The sequence below is a fragment of the Chiloscyllium plagiosum genome, unplaced genomic scaffold (genome assembly GCF_037043375.1).
Source record: "Chiloscyllium plagiosum isolate Xiang-an unplaced genomic scaffold, Cpla_swu_hap1 HiC_scaffold_1, whole genome shotgun sequence".
Classification (NCBI taxonomy): Eukaryota; Metazoa; Chordata; class Chondrichthyes; order Orectolobiformes; family Hemiscylliidae; genus Chiloscyllium; species Chiloscyllium plagiosum.
The window spans coordinates 113,370,485-113,390,046 of NW_028270139.1; the positions used below are offsets into that span (position 1 = coordinate 113,370,485).

Below are 19,562 nucleotides of genomic sequence, written 5' to 3' on the forward strand. Positions count from 1 at the left end.
CTAACCTGCACATCCCTGAACACTATGGATAATTTAGCATGACCAATTTACCTAACCTGCACATCTTTGGACTATGGGAGGAAACCGGAGCAGTCGATCAGTTAGCTGATCTATTAAGGAGGTTACACAGTGCACTTTTATATTTCGAGACAAAATCTCAAGAAGATCTATCAGGGCAACTTGCAAAATTTGAAAGCAGCTGTAGTGACAAACCAGGTATATAATAACTTAATGTAGATGTGGGAAAATCCTTTTGTATAAATCAGCATCCTTTTCATTTAGAAACAGAGATACATGCCCAGGTGAAAACAGGAATCCAATACTTGTTGGAAAACCAACCAGTTGAACCCAGTCACAGTAGTTGGCGTGCTCCAATCTTGTTAATGGCTATGCCTGAAGGTTCAACCAGAGTTTGCATCAACCATAGAAAGGTCAATGTAGCAACAAATGCAAGCTCCTATCCAATTCTTCACTTGGGAGACTATTGATCAAGTTGGCAGTAACAGATTTAAGACCAAATTTATTCTATCAGATTTATTATCTCCCCTTTTGGAACAATCTAGAACAAGAGGTTATAGTTTTAGGTGAAGGGGTGGCAGAGATGAGGGGGAATTACTTCCCTCTGATGATTATGAAACTGTGGAATTCACTACCTCACACTCTGATGGATGCCAGGACACTGAGTAAGGTTAAGGATGAGATAAATAGATTTTAAATTAGAAATGGGTTAAAGGGTCATGGGGAAGAGATGGGAGCTGAGGCCAAGATAATCATCCATGATTGTATTAAATGGTGGACCAGACTCAAGGGGCTGAATTTCTTACTCCTGCTCCATGTCCTTATGTTCTTTAAATAGATTGTTAAAGTGATAGTTAACACCCTGAGCAAAAGAGATGAGGGTAGCATGGTGGCTCAGTGGCTAGCACTGCTGTCTGACAGCACCGGGTCCCAGGTTTGATTCCAGCCTCGGGTAACTGTCTGTGTGGAGTTTGCATGTTCTCCCCATGTCTGCATGGGTTTCCTCCCACAATCCAAAGATGTGTAGGTTAGGTAAATTGTCCATAGTGTTCAGGGATGTGTAAGTTAGGTGCAATAGCCATGGAAAATGTCAGGTTAAGGGGATGAGTCTGGGAGGGATACTGTTCAGAGGGTCAGTGTGGACATGTTGGGCCAAATGGCCTGTTTTCACACTGTAGGGATTCTATATGAGTCTTTTTCACACAGATTGTCTTTTCTGATTTGAATGATGTCATTTGGGCTAATAAATTCCCCAACAAATTCCCAGAGATAAATGAACACAGTGTTCCTAACTGTGTGGTTTACATTGATGATGAGTAACACTTGGAAACACAAACTTGAAACAAACAGTAGCTCTGTTTAGAAAATTACAGCAGCTGATTTGGTGATAAGTTTTGGTAATAGTGAATTTGCAAAGTTATGGATCACTTGCCACATAGTAGTGCAAGGACAAGTTCTGCTAAGAGCAGAAAAGGTACAGCAGTAATAGAGTTCTCTGCCCCAAGACTAAATGGAAAACCATGAAGCTTTTGAAGATGCATCATTTCCACTGTATAGAGAAGCCAGTGGGATATTCTGTGATGGAAGAAGAAACCCTGGGATTCCTGAGTTCATGTAGCACTTTTGTCTATAAAGCAGCAGGGTTGTTCTCCTCGATGTCCAGGCCAGCATGAGTCCCTCAATGAACATCACACTGCTGGAAGGGCCTAGCTGTGTGCAAATTGACTCCAGCATTTTCAACACTGCAATAATGATCAACATTCCAAACAAAATACTTCATTGACTGTACAGGGCTTTTGGATGTGCTAAGAATGTTAAAGCTGCCTTTTGACTGCAAGTCCTAATTTTGTGATCGACAGTATGCAGAGGAAATTGACAACAGTTAAATCATGAATGCTGCAAAGGAGGAAAGATAGGTCAAGTTTTATTTAGAGGAAGTTCATTTGAATTTTACTGGATCCAATGCAACATCTGTACTCAACATATGAAACATCCAGTCTTTTCTCTTTCCAGAAGCAACTGAATTGGCTGTGCATTTTTACTGTATTTTCTGGCTTTTGATTTCCAGTATTAACAACTTGTGACTAATTCATAAGTCATAATTGGAAAGGAGATCAGAAAAAGTAACTATAGTCCAGTTAGCTTAGCATCCGTTATTTGGAAAATGTTCGAGTGTTTATTAAGGATGTAATAGCATAAATGATCAAGCACAGTCAGCATGGCTTCATAAAGGGAAAATCACACCTAACAAATTTATTAACATTTTATGAAGAGTTAACAAGGGGTAGATAAAAAGGAAGCAGTGAACGTAATTTATCTGCATTTCCAGCAGGTGTTTGTTCAGGTACTACACTTTAGAGTATTTAACAAGATAGTGTTTCGGTAGAAAATTAATGCGGATAGAGGATTTTGGGCTAATTTATAAGACAAATAGTTGGAATAATGGGAGCATTTTCAGGATGGAAACTTGTAATTAGTGAATTGCTACAGGGATCAGTGCTGGGGCCACAATTTCTTATAGTGTATGTTCGTGGCTTAGATGAGGAACACTGCCAAGTAGTCGTGAGGATGACACAAATATCTGCAGGGGAATATAAACAGCATAAGCAAATAGACAAAAATCTGACCAATGGAAAATAATGTGGGAAAATGTGAGGTTATGCACTTTGGCAGGAAGAATAGAGGAGTTGAATATTCTTTATATGAAGAAAGATTGAAGAATGATACAGCACAGAGGAATTTTGGAGTATGTGTGCACATATCACTGGAAGCTAGTATGCAGGTAATAGAGTAGGTAAATGAACATTGAACTTTTACAAGGAATAGAATATGAAAAATAGGGAAATCCAAGTACTATTTCATTCACACCTGGAACTCTGAACACATTTGCTTCTCTTTTCCAAGGAAAAAATATTGGCATTGAAGGCAGTCCAGAAGAATTTTGCTTGTTTGATCCTGGGTAGAGGAAGAGGTTGGATCTCTACTCAACGGAGTTTAAAAAAATGAAAGGAGACCTTATTGAAACATACCAAATTCTTAGGGGGCTTTACGAGTTTGAGTTTGAATTTGATTGAGTTTGAGTTATTGTTGTCACATGTACCAAGACACAGTGTAGAGTATTGTTTTGCATGCTATACAGGCAGATCGTACCATACAAAGTGCATCAGGGTAGCAGAACAGGGTTCAGAATACAGTGTTACAGCCACAGAGAAGGTGCAGAGGGAAAGAGCTCAACATGAACATTATAGTGGTCTGTTCAAAAGTCTAATAACTGCTCTCCTTATGGGACAATCTCAGACCAGAAGACAAGCATTCGACAAGGATCCTCAGGGTAAACTGGTTAGCAAGGTTAGATCTCATGGAATATAGGGAGAACTAGCCATTGGATACAAAACTGGCTCCAAGGAAGAAGACAGAGGGTGGTGGAGAGTTGCCTTTCAGACTGGAGGCCTATCACCAGTGGTGTGCCAGAAGGACCCGCTGCTAGGTCCATTGATTTTTGTCACAGTTAGTAACTTTGCAGATGACACCAAAATTGGAGGTGTAGTGGTCAGCAAAGATGGTTATCTCAGAATACAATGGGATCTTGATCAGATGGGCCAATGGGCTGAGGAGCGTCAGATGAAGTTTAATTTAGATAAATATGAGTTGCTACATTTTGGAAAAACAAATCAGAGCAGGACTTATGCACATAATGATAAGGTCTTGGGAGTATTGCTGAACACAGAGACCTTGGAGTGCAGGTTCATAGTTCCTTGAAAGTGGAATTGCAGGTAGATAGGATAGTGAAGAGGGTATTCGGCCCATATCCCTCTAAGTCCTTCCTGTTTATATACCCATTTAGATGCCTTTATTGGTCAGAGCATTGAGTACAGGAGTTGGGAGGTCATGTTGCGGCTGTACAGGATATTGGTTAGGCCATTTTTGGAATATTATGTGCAATTCTGGTCTCTGTCCTATTGGAAGGCTGTTGTGAAACTTGAAAGTGTCCAGAAAAGATTGACAAGGATGTTGCTAGGGTTAGAGGATTTGAGCCATAGGGAAAGGCTAAATAGGCTGGCGCTGTTTTCTCTGGAGTGTCAGAGACTGAAGGTTGACCTTATCGATGTTAATAAAATCATGAGAGGCGTGGATAGGTAAATAAACAAGGTCTTTTCCCTGGGTTCAGTGAGTCCAGAAATGAAGGCATAGGTTTAGGGTGGGGGGGAAAAATTTTAAATGGATCGAAGGAGCAACGTTTTCACGCAGAGGGTGGTGCGTGTATGGAATGAGCTGTCAGAGGAAATGGTGGATGCTGATACAATGACAATATTTAAAAGGCTTTGGATGGGTATATGAATACGAAAGATTTAGAGGGATATGGGCCAAGTGCTGGCAAATGGGACTAGATCAGGTTGTGATATCTGGTCATCATGGATGAGTTGGACTGAAGGGTCTGTTTCAGTGTTGTACATCCTTATGATTCTACGATATAATCTCAGACTAGAGGGTCATCCATTTCAGTCAGAGATGAGGAGAAATTTCTTCTCTCTATGAATCTGTGGAATTCTTTACTGCAGAAGGCTGTTGAGGTGGTATTGTTAAATATATTCTAGGCTGAGATAGACTGAGTTTTAATCATGAAGGGAATAAAGGGTTATGGGGGTAAGGGGGTAAGGTAAGTGGAGTTGAGCATTATCAGATCAATCATGGTCTTATTGAATGGTGCAGTAGACTTGATGGGCTGAATAGCCCACTTCTGCTCCATCTAATGAACTTACGATCCAAGTCTAATATGCTATAAAATGGTTAATATGGTTCTACCTTTGATCTGTAACAGGTATAAAATTACAATATTACCTATTCTGCTTCCATAACTTATTTTTATGAACTAGATTCATTTATATTCATCATACTGTGATTAAAAAAAACCCCAGTAGAGATGGAAGTTGGCCTTAAATATCACAGGAACTCTCACTGATGGTAAAGGAATGGCTAAGAACAAAAATCAAAAGTAGGAAGGTTAATGCCAGCTAAGAATTAACAGCAAAATTCTCCCTTCCCAACCACATACGTACAAAGCTGACCCTGCCTTTCAAAGCACAGATGGTGAGAATTAATATTTTTATCTGTATCATCCATTCTGATTGCAATGTAAATGAAGATTGTGAATGTGTACCTGGGTAGGGGTGGATTCCATTAGCAAAGACGGCTTCTGCTGTTGGCTGTCCATTAGCCTGTGGTGGGAGGCCGGTGAATCCATTTACTCCAATTGGAGAAGGAATACTAGGCACAGCTGGTGCAGTGATACCAGGAGGTGTGCTCCCACCTGAAACACATACGCAGCAAATCAGGCATCTCCAGCTCCAACTGAATCAAACAGATACATTTAACTTCTGTCATAGCTGATGAGACAATTTCTACAATTAGAATCTCTTGCTTACAGGGAACCAGCGACTTGATGTGAATAAGGATGCAATGAAGTGTTTTTAAACATTGTGTGGACAATCATTTTCTCGCATTAATGATATGAAATATTAGACCTACACTGCGGAGATTTGTCTTATTATAAGCAGTTATAAAAATATTGCACATGCTAATGTCGGTGTCTCTGAGACATATGCAATGTTCGATTTAACCAGAAATACAAATAATCCTCTACCCCAACTGGTTGAGCTGGTTTGTTTGTCCTTGTAAACAATCTCCAGGACAAGTAATTAGGGAGTTTGTTTGGCAAACCACCTAAAAGATTCTTTTCCAGTCCAGTCAATGCTTGAATGACTCTAAGGTTGGTTAAGCAGCTCCTTCATAAAAAATGCATGACGATCAATAGCACATACGTCAAAAGTTAAGGTTAATGCACAAGAAGCTTATAGTATTTACTCCTCTAAACTTGCTATTATTCCTTTTCCTAACAGCTCTCTGCATCATTGTCATAACCTTAAATATGTAGCTTCACAGTTCAGTGACATATCAACAATATGAATTTGTATTTAGTTGCTATTGAGCATTGTGGAATGGTACCTGTTCTCTATTCTTTCCATGGATGCTCTCAAATTAGGTCATGAATGGTATAAATATGCTGCAAAGATGCATCATCTTCCATAGGATTGTTTTGTACAAACTTAGGTTAAACTCATTCAAAACTAGATTCACAATAAAAAGACTCTGGTAATTGCTTACACCCTTCTATTGGGAAAGGAGACCGAGTTTAGATTCTGCTATCTGAGTAACATCTTGGGCTATAATGAAGTTTACTCACTCTTATACTATGCTGTGTATTTCTATTTCATTTTAAGAGTCAGGTAAAGCAAGATATGAAGGAACAAATACCATGGGGTAGATCCTCACTTTGTATGGCTGTATAAAATGTGTGAATGGAAATTGACAGTCTATTAAACCATCTTTCTAAATTTTAATTTCTATTATTCCATTTCCAAAACAAGGATCTGTGCTGGGTCCACTGCTTTTCGTCATTTATATAAATGATTTGGATGTGAACATAGGAGGTATAGTTAGTAAGTTTGTATATCACACCAAAATTGGAAGTGTATTGGACAGTGAAGAAGGTTACCTCAGAGTACAACAGGATCTTGATCAGATGGGCCCATGAGTGGCAGATGGAGTTTAATTTGGATGAATGCGAGGTGTTACATTTTGGGAAAGCAAATCTTAGCAGGACTTATACACTTAATGGGAGTGTTGCTGAACAAAGAGACCTTGGAGTGCAGGTTCATAGTTCTTTGAAAGTCGAGTCACAGGTAGATAGGATAGTGAATAAAAACTGAAAGAACTGCATGATATTACTGCCAATGAGCAACTGTATTTATTTTGCGATTATGGAAAATGCTGGAAGCCATCATCAGTCATGCTTTGGAGAGGAAAGTTTGTCCGTAAGGAAAAGGAAGACATGCAAGTGGGATTCCTGAGGAGCAAAGTGATTTTGTAAACAAAAACAGAAGTTGATGGAAAGGCTCAGCAGGTCTGGCAGCATCTGTGGAGAGAAGTCAAAATTAATGTTTTGGATCCAGTGACCCTTCCTCAGAACTGATGGTAGCTAGGAAAATGTTGGTTTAGATGAAGGAGATAGGGGATGGGATGGGGTAAGGAGTAAACAATAGCTGGGGCCAGAGCCTAAAGAGAGAGAACAGTTGGATTGACAGAGGAGTCTCTGACAATCTGGCTGGGAGGGTGAATAGCTGTTAATAGAGACTGTTAGTGGCCAACAATAGGTAGTGTGCAATGGCAGACTATGTGATAACAAGGTCTGGTATGTGTGTGGTAGAGGGCTAGGACATGGGGGAGTTCAGGTCCTAAAATTATTGAACTCAATATTGAGGCTGGAGCACTGCAGGGTCCCCAAGCAGGAAATGAGGTGTTGTTCTTCCAGCATTGAGCTTCGCTGGAACACTGCAGCAAACTTGAGACAGAGATGTTGGCCAGGGAACAGGGTGGTGTGTTAAAGTGGTAGGCAACGAAGCTCAAAGTTTCTTTTGCGGGCAGAATTTAGGTGTTCTGCGAAGCGGTCACCCAGTCTATGCTTTGTTTCCCCAATGTAGAGGAGATAGGATAGTGAAGGTGTTTGATATGCTTGCCTTGGTCAGTGCACTGAGCATAGGAGTTGGGAGGTCATGTTGTGGCTGTACAGGACATTGGTGAGGCCACTACTGGAATACTGCATTCGATTCGGTCTCCTTGCCTTAGGAAGGATGTTGTGAAACTTGAAAGGGTTCACTTTCTTCTAGTTCAGAAAAGATTTACAAGGATGTTGGCAGGGTTGGAGGTTTTGAGCTATAGGGAGAGGCTGAATAGACTGGGGTTATTTTCCCTGGAGGCCAGAGGCTGAAGAGTGATCTTATAGAGGTTTATAAAATCATTAGGAGCATGGATAGGATAAATAGACAAGGTCTTTTCCCCTGGTAGGACAGTCTAAAAGTAGACGCCATAGATTTAAGGTGAGGGGGGGAAAAGATAGAAAAGCACCTAAGAGGCAACTTTTTCCACGCAGAGGGTGGTGCTATATGGAATGAGCTGCTAGCGGAAGTGGTGGAGGCTGATACAATCACAATGTCTAAAAGGCATTTGGATGGGTGTCTGAATAGGAAGAGTTTGGGAGATATGAGCCAAATGCTGGCAAATGGGACTAGATTTATTGAGGATATCTGGTCGGCATTGACGAGTTGGACCGAAGAGTCTGATTCCGTGCTGTACATCTCTAAACCTCGATGACATCATCCATTAACATCTTAATGCTGTTCACTTATTGCCACCCTTTAGAAATACCAGGTGGGGTTATCCTCACTGTTTCCCATATTGGATGGGTAAAGGGACAACCCAACCGGCTGGCTCCACTTTTACATTTTTTTCTCTAGAAGTGCTGGCAGGTGCTGCCCATATTTGGGAATGTAAATGTAATGCAAATAAAGAAATTATATCCTCTGACACGTTTTCCTTCATTCATGCCTTAATTATATTGGTTACTAGGGATAACAAACTTTGGCATCTACACTGTTAAGGAGACACAGAGTGATCAGCTACTGTGCAACATTATCAAGCTTCGCTGTTTTCTGTCACTGCCTAGAAGTAAATAACTGAAGTCAGTTACTACCAGAGTCTGTTAGGCATCCAGGCCTCAGCTGTGACATCCTATAACTTTGCTGCAAAGAGTTGAAGGGATTCCTGGCAGAGATCCCGTTGAAAGGCTGGCGCCATTGGTATTTAAATTGATTGAGGAAAATCCATTGGCATGGCATTGGGAATCGCTTAGATTCACCTCCCTGCATGATATTACTGCCAATGAGCAACTGTATTTATTTTGCGATTATGGAAAATGCTGGAAGCCATCATCATTCATGCTTTGGAGAGGAAAGTTTGTCTGTAAGGAAAAGGAAGACATGCAAGTGGGATTCCTGAGGAGCAAAGTGATTTTGTTTGGACTGGTAAGGTACCCAATAAGCACAATCCGCCAATTCTTCCACAACAAACCTGAATAACATGCTCAAAGACTCGAAGCATACATCAAAGACATCTCGGAGATGACAACCAGACGACTCTGGGCCCTAGGCATCATGGTAGTCCACAAATTTATCAACACACTGAAATAGCTCTTGATGAATCTAAAGGACCCTATACCAAAAACCAGCAGAATGAATGCACAGAGTGCAATAATATTACGTTGGACACACTGGCAAGAAACTAGTAACCAGGGTACACAAGCACCAACTCGCCAAAAAAAGACATGACCAACTATCACTAGTATCCATACACACAGACAATGAGAGGCACCACTTCGCCTGGGACAATACATCCATCCTGGGACAGGCTAAACAAAGATACGCATGGGAATTCCTAGAGCCCAGGCATTCAAACCAGAACTCCATCAACAAACACATTGATTTGGATCCCATTTACCAACTTCTTTAGGGTGTTGTGGTGGCTCAGTGGTTTGCACTGGTGCCTCACAGCACCAGGGACCAGGGTTTGATTCGCACCTTGGGCGACTGTCTGTGTGGAGTTTGCATGTTCTCCCCGTGTCTGCATGGGTTTCCTCTGGATGCTCCGGTTTGCTCCCACAATCCAAAGATGTGCAGCGTGAATTGATCATGCTAAATTGCCCATAGTATAAGGTGCATTAGTCAGGGTTAAATAAAGGATAGGGGAATGGGTCTGGATGGGTTATTCTTCGGAGGGTCAGTGTGGACCTCTTGGGCCAAATGGCCTGTTTCCATACTGTAGGGAATCAAAACTAATCTAATCAAAAAGAACCGGAAGTGATATCATCCACTACAACAGACCAAAACAGATAAATAGAAAGCGGGACAGAACACCAGCACGTCATCAGAGACTCACTGATGATGTTATCTCGCATGGTGATGAAATGTCTGAGAACAAATCTTCCAGCTCAGCGAGCAAACTTACAACCTGAACCACAACCTGAGCTACAAATCTTGGCAAAAATCACAAACTGGGTAATTAGGAAGAGGAACCCAAACATGCATCAGTGGGAGATAAGTTTTTTGAATGTTTTGCGAGGGATAGGTATAGAAGAAAGTGAATTTGAAGAAGGAAGGGTTTATGGATAGTGTTCAAAGTTAAAAATCATACAACACCAGGTTATATCCAACTGGTTTATGTGGAAGCTTGAGCTTACGGAGCGCTGCTCCTTCATCAGGTGATTGTGGAATATAAGAAGGGGCAGTGCTCAGAAAGCTAGTGCTTCAAAATAAACCTGTTGGACTATACCCTGATGTTATGTGATTTTTAATTTTGTACACACCAGTCCAACACCGGCACCTCCAATTTATGGATGGTGGTAGATCCAAGGCAGCTGTCAGACATTGTCTTGTGGGTGATCTAGTTTGTAAAACAAATAACTTACATTTGTGTAGCAATTTTGCACTGCCTAAGGACTTCCCAAAGCACTGCAGCCACCACATTTCAAATTCTAAGCAATGGAAATAGACATCCCATGGGAAATTGCAAGGCCAAGCGTGTTACTATGAATATCAGCAACTGAGTTAATTTTAAAGGAGGCTCAGTGAATAAAGGAGGAAAAATAATTCGTAGAATCGTTGAATTTCTACAGCATGGGAGAAATGCAAAGGTAACCAAAACAGAGACTAAATTTGCTGGAAACAAAGAGTTGCTGAGTGCTGAGAGTAAGAAATGGAAAGAGGGAGAGTATCTTGCAGAATAATTTGGAGTGAAACTTGGTGGCTTAAACGTAAATAATTTTTAAAATTTGACCTACAAAGATAATTGTTGTACTTGAAGAGGAGCTTGCTAATGAATAAGAAGGCTTCCAAGTTGTCACTTACATTATTTAAATGCTTTCAAACGAGTACTTATTTTTGCTTCCATTCTGTCTCCACTTTTCTAGCATGTGTGTCTTAATTATTACAAAGTGTGCTCTGTGCTTAACGCAATCATAGTTGATGCCAACTTGTCTATACTCAAAAGGACTTTAATAACATCCTGTGTGAAGCCAAGAATGATTGTGAGTCTGAAATGAGCTGCTTTCCCCCTGACTGACAGTGTGCTCAATTAGCAGATGCTTAAAGAAAAAATTGGCATGGGTTGAATGCACTGCAAATAACAAAAGCTCAGATTCTACAGATTCCAATCTTTCTCTCAAACAGTCACTACTTTCCTTGAATATGCTAAAGAATTCATTGCAGTCATGTTCTGCTTTTAGTCCCCAGTGTTCTATTGCTTGGCTCTTGTGATAAAATAACCATCGTCCTACCAAATGATAGGACTGCTGTTTCATTTTAGAGAAATGATTGGCGGTGGTTTAACCTGAGCATGACTATGTCTCAGGCAAGGGAGAGTTTGAGAAGAAGGCTCCTTACGGTAACCTGTGCTGGTGTGGGAATTGAACAACATTGTTGGTGTCAGTTTTCAATGCAAAAACAGCCATCTAGCCAAATGACTGAACAAACCCCCATTAGAGCTGTAGTACGATAGTATGGAAAATGGAAACTCTTATTCAAATAACCATACATGAGCAATTTGGCAGGCTATTTAACTTTGGACTGTATCAAAGGGAAGCTTGATCCTGTTCTCAAATGCTGTCTGCACTTAAAAAAATTGTGTTCGCTGAATTGAGTGCTACCTGCTCTGACCCCTTCCTCGATCAAGGGTACCCAGGTCAAATGCAGCACATCAAGTGCTGCTTCAACTGTGATCAGCAACCTTAGTACCAGCAGAGTTCTGAAACTTGGACTTTCTTGAATGACATGACACAGTAGAATATCCAACAATGCACTGTCATTAGAGGAGCTAGTTTTTGTTGTGCAATAATTTTGTAAAATAAGGTCAGATTATTGATTTCTGTCTTTTTGTACAATTTGTGTTTGTAGTGCATTTTCCCATGGGTTTCTAAAAACAAAAATTGGAAATAATCCATAGACAAGTTTACGAAGAAATCTGTTTGAAATTGCTTTTATGGTTCTGTATGTTGTGAGATAAAAATTGCTGCAATAAATACAAAAGTACAAAATTAAGTGAGGGTGCCTTTACATTAAAATCTGTCATCATCAAGATGGGGAAAATGGGAAATGGGCAAGGGTATACGTGAATGGATTAATCTGTGGGAGTGAGAAGGAGAACTTGGATAGCAATGGTCCAATGTGAACTTGCAGTATTGATGAAGGAAAAACTGGACCTTTGGGGTTTCTGCATCAGTTTCCAAGGAAGTTTGCCAGGACTGGAGGGTTTCAGCTATAGGGAGAGGCTGAATAGCCTGGGGATTTCTCTTTTGGAACATTGGAGACTGAGGGGTGACCTTATGGAGGTTTATAAAATCATGAGGGGCATGGATAGGGTGAAAAGCCAAGGTCTTTTTCCCAGGGTAGGGCAGTCCAATACTAGAGGATGTAGGTTTAAGGTGAGAGGGGAAAAATTTAAAAGGTCCCCCAGAGGCAACTTATTACGCAGAGGGTAATGTGTGTATGGAGTGAACTTCCAAAGGAGGTGGTGGAAGCTGGTACAATGACAGCATTTAAAAGGCATCTGGATGGGTACATGAATAGGAAGAGTTTAGAGGGGTATGGGCCAAATGCTACCAAATGGAACTAGGTGAGATTGGGACGTATGGTCAGTATGGAAAAGAAAGACCGAAGGGTCTGCTCCGTGCTGTATGACTCTATGACTCTAGACTCCGCTGAAGTGCCATTCTCAGCACTTATGCATGAACAGAAAAATACCATCACGTCCAACGTATCTCCCAACTAAACAAACTATTTTCTACTGAAAGCATTAAAGCTCAATATAAAAAGTTTGATTTTATATGATAACCACTTATTTCCATTGACTTTACAAGAATTGTAAAACTGGTTGCAATAACACTCTTTTTAACTCTACTGCCTAAGGACTAGATCTAACCTTGTATCCATGGGAAATTAGTTTTATGGAATGATTTGCACTTATATGTGGAATCCAAGAAATGCATGCTGGAGTGATTCATCCAGTTCCACGTCCTGTAGTTCTTCTCAATAAATGTCCTGATGGCATGCATGAGATTTTAACCATCTGAATAGCTGAACTGAATTTCTTAAATGCGTTTTTGGAAAGGGCTTAGGGCCTTTTGTGGTGCAGTGGTAATGTCCCTAACTTTGAGCCAGGAGGCTAAGGCTTAAGACCCACCTGCTCCAGAAGTGTATAATAACATCTCTGAGCAGGTTGATCAGAAAATATCTTGGAAAGGGTTTGGTTTGGTGCTTTCAGAATTTCTAGCTTTGTTGTAACTCCAATTTTAAAAATCACCACAAAATGTACTTTTTATTAGATTCCTGGACTATGCTGGATTTGTTGATGTCAGCAGGTTTATCGGTGGACTTTAGTACACCAAAGGTTAGTGAGGCAATACAACAGACTGTGGTCCTGTTTATGCCCAATAGTTAGTAAAATGTTGCTGGGAAATGCATGCCATTACATATCAAGTGAGATCAGGTTTGGACGATGCTGTCAAGATTAGACTTAGATGCAAGGACTGCCATTACCTGTTGATACTATCGAGGCAGACATTTGAAAAATAGTGCCAAGACTGTGGTGCTGGAAAAGCACAGCCAGTCAGGAAGCGTCCAAGGAGCAGGAAAATCGACGTTTCGGGCAAAAGCCCTTCATCAGGAATTCCTGACTTCTGATGAAGGTCTTTCGCCCGAAACATCGATTTTCCTGCTCCTCGGATGCTGCCTGACCAGATGTGCTTTTCCAGCACCACACTCTTGCCTCTAATCTCCAGCATCTGCAGTCCTCACTTTCACCTATTTGAAAAATAGTAACTAGGTTCAGTACTCCTTTAACTGATGACTGCCTTCTTTGAAACTGCATACCGTCTAAGTAAAAGCTTTCAGGAAAAAAGGAAACAATTGTCCACTTGTGACTACTGTAATGAAGTTTGAACAATATGCTCTGCCACACATACCTGATGTTGGTGTCATAGGTGTAGCTGCCAGTCCATTCATATTCAAGGCTGCCATCTGTTGCATTTGTGCTGCTGCGAATGCTGCCATAGGGTTCAGGTAACCTCCCTGGGCAACTGATGCCATTATTGTCGCTTGCTGCTGCATCAACTATCAAAGAGAAACAAAGTTTATTCTAATTTTTCTTTTTTTCAATTTTATTAAACAGTCCTGTAAGAAGAAAAACACAAATGCATATCAACCATGCTATTGAGGTTTGTTAATTCCTAAAGACTATTACTGTAATAGTTTTATTGACCTTAAGCCCTTAAGCCCTCACTGTTTATTGGCATTATTCTGACACAATGAGGCCTGATTTCTCCCACTCCCATTAATGAATGTAAAATAGTCAGTGGTTTGGCCTTGCACATTTGAAGATCAAGACGAGACACTTCCACAATAATACTTGGGCCTCAAAGGAGTACATATAGCGAGCTGCGGATGCCATGAGAGAATGGACTCTTTGGATTTCTGTCAGTTCACATGTTGAACCTGACTGTGGGGAAGTCAAAGAAGATGGCAGAAGATGAAAAATGGGAAATGGCAAGCACAGGCAGAAGGTGATAAGGCAGGAGATCCATCTTGTTTATCCTCCACTATCCTGATAGTTGCATAATACAATAATGAAACTGCTTAATATAGCAATCAATCTCTATTAATTTGGCTGTATGATACTGAGAAAAATGAGCCAAAGAAAACTACCAGTGTGGAAAGCTTTACGAACTATAGTTTCAACGTTGTTTTCTCCCATGTTTTGCTTCTCAAACATTGTATTTGAAATTTTTTTTCTGAAAAAAACTTAATGAACCTGATAAACGGCAGTCACACCAGCTCTCAGCTTTCTCTTCTCAAGTGAGAGCATACCAAATTGACATAACTGGTCCTCATGATCTAATCTCTCCACATTCTGAATTATTCTGCTCTTCCTCCCTTCTACTTCCTTCCAACGACCTCAATATCTTTTTTTGAATTATGTCAACAAAATATAGTATCCCAAGTGTGGTCACATCGCTAACATATAGATTAGATTCCTGGATACAGGTCCTTCGGCGCACAAGTCCACACTGACCCTCCGAAGAGTAACCCACCCAGACCCATTCCCCCACCCTATATTTACCTCTGAGTAATGCACCCTACACTATGGGGAATTTAACATGGCCAGTTCACCTGACCTGCACATCTTTTGGATTACGGGAGGAAACCAGAGCATCTGGAGGAAACCCACACAGACAAGGGGAGAATGTGCAAGTTCTACACAGGCAGTCATCCGAGGGAGAAAATTGAACCAGGTCCCTGGCACTGTGAGGCAGCAGTGCTAACTACTGAGCCACCATGCCACAGGATTACCTCAATATTTATGCTCAATACTGGCTTTCTGATACATTCCTGTTTTTGATTTCCTTTTCTCACTGCTACCAAATACTACGAGCCTCAATTTCTTGTCCATTTGGAGGGCCTGATCTTTCTCGTTTTCCATACATATTATTTTCTAAACAGTTAAATAATATTCCCTTCGAGTGTTTATTTCCCATGTGAAGTACCCGGCATTTTTCTACACTGAATTTCATTAGTAATTTAACGGCTGCATTCTGAAATATTTTCTAAGTTAATCCAAAGTAATTTATTGTGTGCAATTTGGCAATCCATCACCTCAATTATTTTGTAACTGCTTCAAAGTTAGATAAGTGTTTGCGGCCTTCTGGCCCGAGATGAAGATGATAAGAAGCGAAAGCCCCAAAGTCAACACTGTGCTACCAAACTGATGACATTTCCTAACAAAGGGATGGTTTTTACCTGCCCCAGTCAGGCCAGCTTATGGTGGGGTGGTGTTGGTGGGGATGGGGATGGGGCAGGTGGATGGTTAAGTTGTTCATGTAATTTAGGTTGGGTGGCTCACCCTGCACCTTCCCATCCATACCTTGCCTTACCTACATAATTTGTAAGGCGGGTGCTGTAATTGGCAGATTCACCACCCTAGATAAATAAATGACCAAAGACCAATTGTTAGCAAGTTTATTAATGTGAACAATATGCTGCTCACACCATAATGAGGTCTGCATGGGCAGGCAGGCAGAAGTGGACAGATCAGCATTTCTGGCCTGCATGGGAAAACACAAAATGAAGGATGGCATCTTACGGAGAGGAGTGTCCTACACGCATCTGGGGCATGATCTGCCCATGGTAACATTCATTGTACCAACACTGTCATCAGTCAATTACATTGTGATTGTAAGATATTTCTTTTGAAATCCACTACAGATACGTATTGAACCTTCTGGGGAATGCTACAAAAGCCTTTATGAAATCCAAATATACATCATGCACTGCCTTACCCCTATCACTTTCCTTTGACACACACTCAAAGGAAACCAGGAGGTTTGATTGACAAGATTTCCTGTAGTTTTCTCCTTGGGTTCCTTAAGCATTGTCAGTCATTTCTGTTGGCCTCCTGAGATTTATTTCTCTTAAATTTGGATAGCTGCTCAGCAACCATGCTGCTAGTAAAGTGACTGGTGCTCACAGCTTGTCCTTGCAACACCTTCAAGTTCCTTTTCACAGATCTCATGTAAGTTACTCACCTCCTGCAGTTTAGAAAACAATTTAAAACTTCTGCAGTCTGCCCAGCAACTGCAACACCAGCTTACATTTATATAATGCCTTTGAAGTAATATTATTTCCCAAGATACAGACAGAAGTATTATGAAACAAGATATAATATTGTGCCAAGTTCGGAAAGATCCCAGCAGGTAGCCAAATCTCAGTCAGAGAGGTATATATTGAAGGAAGAAAGTGAGGAGAAGAGATTTGTAGGTTTCAGGAGGATATTTCAGAGTTTAAGAATATAGGAAAGGAGTAGGCCATTGAGCCCTTGAGCCTGCTCTGCCGTTCAATACATTCATGGTTTATTTGTGGCTTCACTTCATATTCTTGCCTTGGACCCGTGTCCCTTGATACCTTTATTTAATAAAACATTGTCAAGCTCAGATTTAAATTGAACAACTTAATTAGCATCAACTACCTTTTGAGGAAGAGACTTCCAAATTTCACCCCCTGTTTGTGTGTAGAAGTGCTTTCTAACATCTCTCCTGAAAGCCTGGCTCTAATTCTTAGACTATGTGTCCTGGTTCTACAATATTTAACTGATGGAAATAGTTTATCTTTGTCTACTCTATCTTTTCCTGTTAATATCCTGAAGACTTAGTTCAGATCACCCCTTAACCTTTCAAACTTTACAGAATAAAGGGCTAATTTGTCTAATTGCTCCTCATTGCTTAACCCCTGAAGTTCAGGTACAGTCCATTTTTCTATAACACGATGGTTACGTTCTTGTGCAACCCCAATCTATAGAAAAATCACACTTTAGAGACCACGCTTTAAGTGCTGGCGATGTAATCACATTACAGCCAACACACGTTTTAAAACCTTGTGCTTTAGAAACAACATCCCCAATTTGTCAATCACATTACAGCAAATCCGCGTTGACAATACACACGTGCTATAGCAGAAAGACCTTTATCATTCTTGTAACCTGTGGTGAACTCCCTCTGGAGAGACAGGACATCCTGCCTAAGGTTTGGCACCCAGATCTGCTCACAGTACTCAAAGTGGTATCTATCTAGGGTTTTGTATAACTGCAGCATAATGTCTATGTCCATAAACTCTGGATCTTTAGATATTAAGTCTCGAACTCCATTAGCCTACTTAACTATTTTCTGCACCAGTTCTTGGCACTTTAAGGAGTTAGCACCTGAATACCAAAATCTCATTGGACATCCACTGTATTTAATGTTGTGCCTTCTAACAAATAGGAGAATCGATGTTTCAGGCATAAGCCCTTCATCAGGAATGAGGCATCTGCAGTCCTCACTTTCTGCTTCTAACAAATACTCTTATCTATCTTTTCTTTGGTCCGATAGCCTGATCTATCCTCTTTTGGTTTAGGTTTTACTCATTTGAAGACACTGACACAATCATCTGAAGATATAATTAAAGCCAGTGGTGATCAATAAACTGGAATTTGACAGAGCAGATATCTCATACTTTTATGGAGTTGGAGGAGAATACAAGTTAGGGAAAGGCAAAGCACATGGAAAATTTTGATGATAGGCTGGTAAACCAAGCAAAGCTTCACAAGCATAGGTGGGGTGAGGGGGGGGGGGGGGGGGGGGGGGTCGCGACAGTGAATGGGACATGGGCAGCAGAATCCTCCGTCACTGTAAGTAATCTAATCTAATCTAATCTAATTCCTCAAATTTATGGATGATAGAATGTGAGAAGCTGGACAGGTTGGACGTAACAAGGACTTGGGGCTTCACTTTTAAGCTCCTGCTGAGCACATTTTGGCAAGGAAAGAGGGGATAAGGGGCACATAATATATGTCCAGTGCCCAGCAACCTGTTCCCCACAATACAAGGAGTAGGAATGTCACCCACTTGTCTTACTCTCATTGAGGCCAGTTGCCATTTGGTAATTAGGGGCCTCAATCTGGCCCCAGTGCCATACAATACTGGGTAAAGGCCCTCTTATGGCACAGTGGTAACATTCCTACTCCTGGACTGGGAGGCCCATGTTGAAGTCCCATCTGCTCCAGTCGTGTGTAATAACATCCCTGAATGGGTTAACAATTTGGGGTAGGTCAGAGTGTTAAAGCCATTTTTTTAAAGAGCTTTTTGAAAAAAAACAAATGAGTTCAAAATGGAACAAATGAGGGATGGGAGACTGACCCTGATACTGCTTAGCTCGGCCCCATGTGGAATTGCTGCCGACCAGGCTTTTTAAACATCGGTCCATTCAGGACTGACCTTCCATCTGGAGGGTGGAGAAGGACAGAGACTGGAGGACCAGCAGTAGGGCTGAAGCAGAGACAGAGTTGGAGGAATGTTTCAGGAATGCAAACATACAGTCTTAGTAATGGTGCAGGTTTGTGACTGAATGCTCATTTTAGGGCCAGATATGAGACCGAGGTTATAAGAAGATTGATTCAGCATCAGGCAGTTGCCAGTTGTTACTAATGCCCTCATCAGATTTAAGTCTTGTCGGCTCACTCTCCTCCTGATTCTTCTCACTCTTTTAATATAACTTCAATATTTCTGATTACTTTCTGCTATGAATGTTCCACTTTGATCTTGAGAATAAAATATCTAATTTTTAATATACAATAATATCTCATTTTTACTACACAATACTACACTGATTCTAAGCTATATCTAAACTGAAATTTAAAACAGAAACAAAGAACAACTGTGGATCAACAGAGAATTCAGATATGTTCCTCTCACACATAGATAATGATGAATATTGGATTTATATTAACCTGCTAACATCTTGTCCTGGATCAGTGCATTATTCTATAATATTACAAAATATTTTAGATTAACAAGACCCCACTTTGATATAAAGACATTGACTATGCTTTATGGTATTATGTTTATAACATCAACACATAAACAATCTGAACGTTCTGTTCATTTAGAAGCATGTATTATACTTCAGGGTATCTCAGTGGTGGAAAGGAAAATGCTATAATGCAGAATTTTGTATTGATCTGAAATGGAATGCTATGAAGTAGGCTATTTGTATTGATCTGGATTAATATGTTCC

At 40.7% G+C, this 19,562-nt stretch overlaps 1 protein-coding gene across 13 annotated transcripts in view; it reads right to left on the bottom strand.

The window, feature by feature from the left end:
• Positions 1–19,562, bottom strand: part of celf4 (CUGBP, Elav-like family member 4) — a 1,190,565-nt gene that overhangs the window by 119,821 nt on the left and 1,051,182 nt on the right. For all 13 annotated transcript variants that reach the window (XR_015757959.1, XR_015757956.1, XR_015757958.1 and 10 more), the window contains 2 exons: positions 13,925–14,072; positions 5,177–5,326 (listed from right to left, as the gene is read on the bottom strand). Coding sequence is in view for 9 of the 13 variants with exons in the window: in XM_087990087.1 (XP_087846213.1) it covers positions 5,177–5,326; positions 13,925–14,072 (298 nt within the window). In the remaining 4 variants the exon portion in view is untranslated. The remainder of the gene's footprint in view (positions 1–5,176; positions 5,327–13,924; positions 14,073–19,562) is intronic.